The 11,051-nt window shown below is 28.9% G+C and overlaps 2 protein-coding genes across 2 annotated transcripts in view; one reads left to right on the forward strand and one right to left on the reverse strand.

Moving 5' to 3' along the window:
• LOC113399382 (uncharacterized protein C14orf119) overlaps positions 1 to 11,051 on the reverse strand; it is a 292,988-nt gene that overhangs the window by 108,774 nt on the left and 173,163 nt on the right. The window lies entirely within an intron of this gene.
• LOC113399370 (claspin) lies at positions 385 to 10,331 on the forward strand. Its single transcript, XM_026638487.2, has 15 exons — positions 385 to 1,154; positions 1,455 to 1,595; positions 2,016 to 2,221; positions 2,750 to 3,378; positions 3,690 to 3,903; positions 4,039 to 4,637; positions 5,172 to 5,401; positions 5,787 to 6,378; positions 7,048 to 7,142; positions 7,219 to 7,418; positions 7,844 to 7,959; positions 8,270 to 8,391; positions 9,477 to 9,674; positions 9,800 to 9,967; positions 10,120 to 10,331. The coding sequence occupies exons 1-15, from the start codon at positions 636 to 638 to the stop codon at positions 10,231 to 10,233; spliced, it is 4,143 nt and encodes a 1,380-aa protein (XP_026494272.2). The 5' UTR covers positions 385 to 635; the 3' UTR covers positions 10,234 to 10,331.

The following is an 11,051-nucleotide window of genomic DNA, read 5'->3' on the forward strand; positions in this document are numbered from 1 at the left end:
GTAACTGTTTCTTAGTAATTTAATAAATAAATTGAGTAAAATTGTTAACGTTTCGTAAATATTCGTGATTAATAAATAAACACTACTTGAAACTATTTCACGAATCATAAACAGCAATTCCTTTTCGTTCTTGGTTACAATAAGAAAATGGATTTAATAATAATATTATGTTATATTTTGAAGAAACAATATTTAGTTGATTATGAATATTTAAAGCGCAAATCAGTAGTTTTTTGACGTTTACAATCAGTTTCAAGAAAAAGTAACTGATTTTTTAAAATAATACCGTTGCCTTTTCCATAAGGAAATGTTACAATAAAAAAAAAACTATAATTCATATAATCAATTTTCATATGACATGACACTGACATTTGACAATTGAAACTTGACAGTGATAACGAAATAAGGCGCGAAATCGTCTACTAAGCATTTTAATAAAATAATATTTATTAACAAATTTATATTTTTATAATGATTACTAACACTGACTCGGTATTATAAATAAAAAATATGTAGGCCATGGTCAAAACACTATTTATTAATAAGCATTCGTTGTTTGTTACTTCGTTTTAAATATTTCTATCCTAAGTGACTATTCGTATTTTGTATGTGAAACGTAGACGACACTTGTTACAATGACTGAAATTTTTAATTTAAATGGGGATCCTTCTGGTGAGAGTTATTTAGAAACAGACATGAATACCGCGAGCCAAATAAGCAAGTCCCCGACCTTCAACTATGACGAAGAAGTCTTTCATGTAACAAAAAAACGTATTCAAACATTTTACGATAGTGATAGCGACTTAGACAAGGAAAATGAGGAAGTTGATAAAATAGTCAATACATCAACAAAAACTACGGAACAACCTTTTAATAAAGAAGAAAGTATAAGCCATCATAATACGAAAAGGTCAAGAATCAAAAGTATCCAGAACTCTGATAGTGATAGTGAAAATTCTTCCGAAGAACTTGATCATAATGACAAACCTAAACAGTATGAATCAATCAGAACGGAAAATAAAAAGAAAACCCTCAAAGATAAATTCAAAACTTTAATTTCCTCAAAATCTAAAGACACAGATAAAACGCCTCATTTGAGTTTAAATGACACCAATGATGTAGGTGATGATGAATATAGCATTGAAATAAAACAAGTAAGTGTGATTTTGTAATTAACCATACAGTTTCATGCAAATAATAAATTGTTTTTAAAATATACTTAAAGTTAGTCATAAGAAGTAAATATATAAAGAAGTGAATATCTTATTGATCTAGCCTACTAGGGCTACAGCATTAAATTTACATTGAATTTGTTTCTATTGCATTATATTTAATAGAATATTTCTAGCTTTTCGGTTTTTTGTTTATTATTTTAATGTATCGAAGCCACATTTGTAAATGGTTCTTTGTATATATATAGATACTAGAGACTAAAGAGTCTATTATATTTGTAGATATTGAAAACATCTGTTAACACAATGAAATCCATCTGTGACCCTGATACGTCTGATGAAGATAGTGACAGAGAAGAAAAAACAATAAAGAAGACTCATAAGTCCAAAAAAGTAAAATCTATATCACCAAAACCACTCAGGGTAATGTAAAAATCAAAACATTATTACAAATTATTTGTTTATAAAGTGTGTTTAATTCTCCCATAGTTGGTTTAGAGCAGCCAACTTCAAAACATTTGAACATTGTTAGTAGGTGTGCTAAACTGAAGTAAATTAGTAGTGTTTTAATCATTATTTCCCTTAAATTGTTAGTGTATTTTTTTTATATAAAGTCAAAAAAAAATGAGTTTATGTAAATATTTTTTTATCTCTTTTTTGGGTATATAAAGCACTATAATTTTATGTAACAATGATTTATAAGTCACTTTCGTTTCTTCTTTTGTAGATCTTTAAAGATGCTAGTTAAATAATGTTTAAAACAATCATAATTCAGTTCTTATAACAGTGTAGTTTTAAAAATAAATAGATTTATATTACTTAATATTAAATATATGTTTCTAGATGACTGCAAAACAAGCCATGGAAAATATGCAGAAAATTAAAAGTGAATCAAATAGAATGTTAAGAGAGAAGGAGGTGTCGTTACCCTATCACAGGCCAAAAGCTTTATCTCTTAAAGATATTATGAGCAGAAGAAAGCTTGCAGTTACATCCGATGGAAAGGCAATGCCTATTAAAATGAATGGTGAACAATTAAAACAATATGCGTAAGTATATTTCAAAACTACAAAAGTAAAAGTAACTCTTCTTATTTTGAAGAGAAGCTTACTTTAGCCACTATTATATTGCTCTAGTGCAGACTGGGGATACATAATTGGCAGAATATCACCCACATTTCTGGATAAGACCATTTAGTAAAGTTCATCATAAATGTCATAATTATGGACATCCATATTGTTTATAACAAAGGAAAATCAACATGTTAATGTCATAGATTTTAAACCAATTTTGTACCTATGAATTTGAATAAACTTTAAAAAATTAACCTATAGCCTTGTTTTTCTCTGTGCAAATTGTCCATTTGTCTTTTGTAATGTGTGATTACAATGTTTTCACATATATTTCATTGACTTTCATTAGTACACAAATGTATGTATAATGTAGATTTATGGAACTTATATGGCCCATTAAATATGTTCAAACTTTAATATAAAATGCATTTTTTATTTGATTATAGTACCTAAGTATATTTATTTAAAAGCAATTTGACTTTTGTTACCTTTGTTATATTTCAGTATGATGTTAGAACAAAGACAAAAAGAAGTTATAGAATTGTGTAAAAGTGACACAGAAAATGAGGAGAATGATCAAGATATTGAAACAGTTAAAAATCTAGTTGAGTCTGATTGTGAGAATAAAATAGAACTCACAAATAACCTGCAAAATATTATTGATGAAAAAGATATAAATAACTTTGATAGTAAAGAAAAAAACAGCAAAGATATTAGCAATCAGATTAATTCAACAGTTAATGTAAATGTTCAAGAAAATGTTGATTCTCAAAATAATGATGAAATGCAAGTGGATGAAATTACAGAAGTTAGAGATAGTTCAATAGATAAATTAAATACATCAATTGAAGAAGACATAAATATGTGTGTAGGCACGACAAATGAAAAAGAGGATTTTCAACAAAATGAAATTATTACAGACAGCATAGTTATTGCAGAAAATGAAAGTCAAACTTTGGCTTTACATTTTGACTCTGAAAAAGTTAATAGTTTCAATCCTAAAGAACCTAATACAGAAGATACCAATGAAACTGATGGAAATAATATTAGCAGCAAGAATAATGATTCCTTTGATGATGAATTGAATTATGAAGAATTAGATACATTTGTTAAAAAAGCCGAAATGTTAGATAGTAAGTATTTATTTTTAAAATTTTTATATCAATTAACTTCATACGTCGCGAGTTTAACCACGAGAATTTAAAAATATATTAGTAAATTTTAGCCTCAGCCTAAATATGACTGTATTTGAATGGTTCAATTGAATTAAATCGAAGTCTAGGCAAAGATGAGAATGAAATGACAGGAATAAAGTCAATCAATTCCCGATTATATGCTATATAATTTGAGCTATTCATGGATAATTTTTCAGTCAGAACATTTGCCTGTTATATATAATTATTTTTTAGAGTTTATCTAAATATACATTCAATTTTTTTTACAGATATAAACAAAAAAGCAGAAGACATATTAGATATTAATAGTACTATCAATACTACCCCAAAATTGGATGGTTGTCCAGGTTCGCTCATAAATTTGGATGATAGTGATCCTTCTGAACCTCATAGACTAAGTGGTGTAGAGATTCTGAAGGAAAGATTCACATATTTCGCTAAACTCAACTCCCTGGAAGAAAAGGAAAAAGATAGAGAAAAGAAGTGAGTAAATGATCTAGTACTTCCTATGCATTTTATATTATTATTAAAATTTGCCAATCAAATTAAGTAGTATGATCTTGTCTTGTTTTCATAATATAATTTGATACATTTTTCTTGTTTAATGTTTATGTTTAGATACAAACCAGGAACTCAGCATTTAAAACTAAAACAAGAGTTAGAACAGCAAATATCTGAACAGAGGGCAAGTGAATGGGAGAAGCGTATTGAAGAAGAAAAACAACTGAAATCTGAAGCAGACGGGAATTTGTCAGATGAAGATATAGAAAAAATGGAGGCTACACTAGAAGCTATTGATGCCGATCATAAATCTGATGTTGAAAGTTCTGAAAGTGAAGAAGAACCAATTGAAGATGATGTAATTTTAGAAGACAAGCCAAAGAAACGTAATCCTATGGTTGATGATGAAGCAGAAGAATCGGATTGTGATGATGTGATTAGTGATAAAGAAATATCCAATGCTGAGCTTGAAAATAAGGAAACAGATTGTGATGCAGATTTGGAAGACTGTGATGATGAATCAAGTGATAGTTCAGAATCAGATGTTGAAATTGAACTTAAGCCTAAAAAAGGCCGCATCTTGAAAGCATTTGAAGATTCAGATGACGAATCTGCTTCAAATAATCAGCAATCTGCAATAAATTACGAGGAAAATAATGCTTCATTTAAAGTAACTCAAACTATAGACGACAACGAAGTTATTAAAGAGACCCAAGGTATTATAAGATAAATATTTACATTTTTTATACATATATATATCAATACTAAGATTTCACTAATTCATTATTGTTAAAATGAAAAAATATAATTTTATTGACACTAAGTGATGCATCAGGTTGTCTGGAAAGTTACTGACGAAATCCTCTACTTTACTTATTTGTTACGCTTTTAAAACGGCAAAAACCTATCCCTTCAACCCAATATTTCAATTTTAAGATTTAATTCTCAATCTCCCTATCCTAAAAGAACAAATACATTTAAAGCATTTGGTAAATAGAAAAATAAATATTGTAACACTTACTCTCAAAAGTCTCTTACATCTTACTTATTATTGTTATAATATTGATAGTTTTACAGTTGACAACTACAAAAGTTAATTGAAAACTACTAAATTGTATGCAATTTAATTGTGTAACAGTACATTATAAAAAATATGTCTGTTTTAATATTTATAACCTGTATTCAAGATAATTAATCAATTCAAGGTAGGTTTGAAAAATGAGAAATTAATATATGTGTTTCATTTACAGATGACGATTTGCAATTGGCTCAAGCAAATAAATCATCAGATGACTTATTTTCGACTCAAGAATCTAATAACCTAGCATTATCCACATTAAATAGAAACAATGAAGATAATATGAGTTCTGATTTGGGCACTCAATCATTTTCAATTATGAATTCCATTGGGACTAAACATCAAGTGTTGGATCTAAATTCGCCTGATAAGAACTCTGTTGTTTGTGAATCGCAAGAGGATGTAAGCATAATTATTATCATTTATTCAAAAAGTGTTTAATAAATTATGTTATAATACACTTTTTAAACAGTATATTACCCTAAGCTTGATATCTATAAAATTGTAATGAGTAAGCCTGTCTGACGAAAGAATTGTACACAGACATATATATTCAAATCAACTGCTTTTTATTATTTTTCAACTAAGGTTATTTACTTAGCTTACATAAGTACCATGATATCCTAAAATAAATATAATGTAATGTAAAATCAGTAAATGCAAACTCAGGTTTATTAAAAAAGAAATGTATGATACTACTTAAGTTTACTAAAAATTCAGTTGTGTCTGATGCCATCTAATAATAAATAATACTAATTATATTAAAAAGCTAATATTTTAATTTCAGGTAAATTTGGATCACATTGTTGGAATGTGCTCTGGAAGCTTTTCCCAAAATCTCGTGAGTTTACCAAATCCACCTCCTCTATCACCGTCTCAAGAAATCGGGGATGACATAGCGAATTTATGTACCGGGAAATTTTATGATAATCCATTTGTATCCCAAATTGATAAGGAAAATATTGATGAAGAAAACAAAAAATCTGTTCCTGATGAAAATGATCAATCTCAAGAAATTAGTGATGATGTAGCAGCTCTTTGTACCGGAAAATTTTACGATAATCCAATGGTATCACAAAATACTGGCAATGACAAAATGATCAGTAACAAAGTGACTGAAAATTCTGAACAAAAAGGAACAAAAGAAACAACCATCTTAAATTCAATACTTGATGAACTCGATGAACCAGAATTAGATATTCCTAAACAAAATAAATATTTCTATAATAACCAACCCAAGAATAAAATCAGTATTGATAATAGTCAATTGAAAAAGAAATTCGTTATAGACTCTGATGATGAAAATATCGAAATGCCTGTCAAAAAAATTAAAAAGTTGAAGAAACGAAAAGCTGAGGCGAGGGCGCTTCAAATTTCAGGTAAAGTAACATAAAGTACATTAAACTTTAATTAGTGATAAATTAAGAAGGGTAAGCGCGTTTTCACATTATCCGATCCGATGTCGGTGTCGGTCGACGATAGCTGACAGCCGATAACCGACACCATGTGCGATTTTCACATTACCGATAAAATCGTTCCGATTCGGCTATTTGTTCTTTATCTTTGTGCGCGCAGGTCATCATAGCAGACTATAATAGAAAACTTTATTTGCTGCGTCTATTATATTTGAGACGCAAAAAAAGATCTGTAGAATGAAAGTATTAAATACATCCCATTTTGGAAGCTAGATATTCAAAGGGAGCATTTAATACTCTATTTAGCAAGCTACAAACCGCACCTAAAACAAAAACGCAAAATGGCCACACATATAGGCTATTAAAATGCACGTATAGCACTTACAAATAATGTCGTCCGACAGTTCACGGGCATCCGATGGTGCCGCCATCAAATCGGTGTGATATCAGATTGGATTGGACTATATGAAGGAGAGTGCAACATGTTTCATATATTTTGCTTCCTTCGATATCGGATCGGATAATGCTAAAACGCTCTAACATAGTTGATTAATGCTAATAGCATAAATAAAGTACTTCATAAAGTTCACAATAATTATAAATGAAAATATTTTTAATGAATGAATCTTGCAGATGATGAAGAAGATCCTGAAGAGGACCAAGATGATTTTGAGTCAGAAAACGAGGAAGAAGATAGAATTGTGGAATATGATTCAGAAGAAAATGAGGTACAGTAAAATAAACAATACTTTTCTTTTTATATACAAAGAACATTATATTTAATTTGAAAATAAATTATTATAGGTAGAGGTCCAAGTAAAACCTCTCAAGAAGAAACCAGTTGGCGAGTTTTTTGAAAATGAAGCAGAATTAACTTCTGAAGATGAATGGGTTGGGTCGGGCGATGAAGATGAGAGGGGGCTGGACCGCATGGAGCGGGAGGAAGGAGATGACGACAAGTTCCACCAAGGCCAGCTGCAGAGGCAGCTTGGTCAGATTCATATGTGAGAATACTATACTTATATACAATAAATCTTTAAGAATTGTTGAGTAATTGGTTGTAAATATATATCAAGCTAATCATTGAATTTTAAAAGGTGCTTGTAAGGGCTTTAATTGTATGTTGATGTATTTTTAAAATTTTTGAAAAACTTGGACTTTTAATTCAGGCAGTCAGTGAATATTATGTATTTATGTAAAATGTATGTTACATTATACACAAAAATGTAATTGTTTGCTTGTTTTTGCTCATATTCTTTACATTTTCACGATTGAGTTGATAATTGTACAATATGCAACTGGTGGTACTGGTACTGTTATTGTACCATCAACAGACCATAATATGTAGCACAGGAGTCGTATCAAATAAATATTGACAAAAGTTAATATGTAAATATTATGTATTATGTAATTATTTTATTTTGTACAGGCGTGAAGTTCTTGATCAAGATAAACGCGAAGTGAGATTATTGCAAGAATTGCTGTTTGAAGATGGCGATTTAGGCGATGGACATCGACAGCGCAAATTCCGATGGAAAAATGCAGGTAAAGTTGATATTTATGTTGTTATTTCTCTTTTGTATGTTAGAAGAAGTAGCCTGTAAATTTCCCACTGCCAACCCTTCCCCTCCTTTTGTATATAGTAAGTTTGGAACACAATCTTCTATATTATCCAAATTCAAAAACAAGTTAAGTGGCCTTGAGCCCGCTATATTCGGTATAGATTCCCGTGAACTAAATTAAAAAGCATATTTGTGCTATTTATGGTATGTGGTAATTAGACATGAATTATATAAATATTTTCTGACATATATATAGAATATGTTTTTTTTTATAGTTTATTAATGAATTTCAGACGGTGAAATCGAACCCAGTGCGAATCCTGACGAATTTGCTGACACTCAAGAAGACGAATTCGAGTCTGAAGAGCAATGGAGGAAACAGAGACACGAAAGGGAAATGTTCTTAAGAAATATGGTCAGTATTATAAGAAACATTTTTTTCTGTGCTTTAAAATGTAATTAATAAACTGCCAAAATATTGATCTGTATAAATACGAAGCTTTACAACTTTTTATCAAGAAGAGAAGATTTATACAAAGTAATTGTTTGATATAATATTAGCTAATTAGTTTGGGGATTTCTAAAGCAGATTACACAAGAAAATAATCAAAGTTATTATATTTACTATATACGTTTACAATACCTTATATTACTATACCTTAGAATACCTTATACCAACATCGTTGAACAGTCTGCCTTACAATTTAAAACGAGAAATAAATGTAAAGAACATTAAGAAAAATTCCCCATATATTTTGCTAATATAAAATAATTACTACAATTCATGGAACTATACTAAACTATGTTGTTCTAAGTCAGTTGATGAATAGTCACTGGGATAATCCACTTATCGCTGTTTCATGGAAAAATACAAACAACTAATTATAACAATATTTATTTGCTATGTACCTGCTTTTTGTTTCTGTTATATTTTTATCTTGTTATTATTGTATAGCTTTAAGTCTATAAGTGTTGACAATGAATACCAATGTACAGATGAATCCAATAGAGTTTTTTTACATAATTATTAATAAGTATTTATGTAGAACATGAAATAAAACGTATATGTCATAAATAATTAATTAAATAATAAATAAATAATAATTAAATTAAAAAAAGTTAATTAAATAAATTATACAATTGTTATGTGCAATTATTTTTATTTGCAAATTAATTTTTGTTACCCACTGGTTTGTGGGTGGATCGACCTTCATTTTCAAATACTTTCTTTATAAAATAATGAAATACTACCCATTACAACGATACCGCTCCATTTCGGTCTTACCTTATAGTCTGTTAGTGATCATGTTTAAGATTGTGTTGGAGTTGCTCTACAACCTGCAAACTAAGGATGCCTATGTTTTTTTACATTACTCTATATAAACAGTAACTCTATATTCAGCATAACCCTGATTCTTGAAGACTTATACTTCATTTGTATTTTTTTAAGATTTAATAAAATACCCTGTTTTACAATTAATTTTAATTTATCATTTACAGCAAGAAAAAGATCAAGAAAATCACGATACAAGCATAAACAGAACAACAATCATCAAAGCGAACCTAAATTCTCGAAGTATGTCGACTTTGTTATCTGAAACGAAGTCAAACTTAGTTGAAAAGGTGGACGCTATTATACCTGAGAAAAAAACGAATAAAGATATTCCTAGTCCAAAAAAGTCATTTACTATTTTCCAGGTAAGTTTATTTACTTCATTCCACATACAAAAAACGAGAATGTTAGTTTTGAAAAACTAAATTTTAATTATTATCAGTATTTAATAAATGTAATCAGGAGGGACTGAGTTTTTATTGTTTTTTAGCAAAACTATCATGGTTCTCTATTAACCCGTGGTCGAGGCGCGCTCGCTCGTCTCGCAGCTCTGGCCACACCACTGGCTACTGACAACGACGACGCGCCTAAAGTCATAGCTTCCTCCAATCGACGCAACTTTGTCTTCACAGCAGTCTCAAATGATGATGAAACTAAGGCAAGTATACTGCTCCAATATACTACTGTATTAATCAGGACTGAGATTCCATAGGAGGAAAGCCTATACAAATTTACTCTTTCTGGCAAAACATACCATGTTATAAATAGTATATTATAAAAAATCAGCATTTTAAAATGTTTTTTTTTCAGGTAACAAAACGAAAGGCTGATACAGTTAATACACCAAGATTAATAAAGAAATTGAAGACTGAAGAAACAGCTAAGTATATTAAAAATAGTTTATTCGACCACTTGAAAACTTAAACAGCCAAATTCGTACAACAAAATAATAACTGTTAATAAGTATTTATGTATAAGATAATAGTAAAATGACTTAATTTTATATAAATAGTTTAAGAAAAATATTATATTTTGACAAATAAAAAAATAAGTATATAAAACAATGGTGTATTATTATTTTTTCACTCTAAAAATATTTATATAATTAAAATTTTTTTCACCGAATCTACTAGGTGATCCGACGACGATCGTAACCTTAATTTAGGTATCTTACATATAAGTAAATTAAGAAGATTAATTATATTAGTCACCTAGAGAGGTGACCTGGTCTACCATATACTAGTCTCTACTAGTAATATATATTTCAACTATAGTATTTGTAAAACTTGTTATATATACATGTATGCACATGAGCTTTATACTTTTAGAATTACACCCTAAAGAAAACCTAAATTAAACAAGAAAATCTTTAAACAATAAATATCAGAAAAGTAAATTGAAATATAAATTAATGAAGAAGATTAGACAGTAAAATTGATTTAACAATTAACTTAATTCTTTTCTTTCTATAATTATAATAAGATATAAACAATTTATTTTTGCATTGAAACTAATTCATGTCTTTAATAGGACTTACTTTGTAGATTTAATAATATATGATAACTAATTTCGAATATTTTATTCCAAAAATTAGAAGGCAGTATATTTTTATTAATTTGTATATTAAAAGCGAATACTAATAAAAATGATGTCCGGTCTTGCATCAACCTGTAATTACTGGCAATATCAGATAAGCAATGTGTAAGTTGGATGCATTGATATTAGCTACATCCTTCCGCTCT

This window comes from Vanessa tameamea, chromosome 19 (assembly GCF_037043105.1).
Source record: "Vanessa tameamea isolate UH-Manoa-2023 chromosome 19, ilVanTame1 primary haplotype, whole genome shotgun sequence".
Lineage (NCBI taxonomy): Eukaryota > Metazoa > Arthropoda > Insecta > Lepidoptera > Nymphalidae > Vanessa > Vanessa tameamea.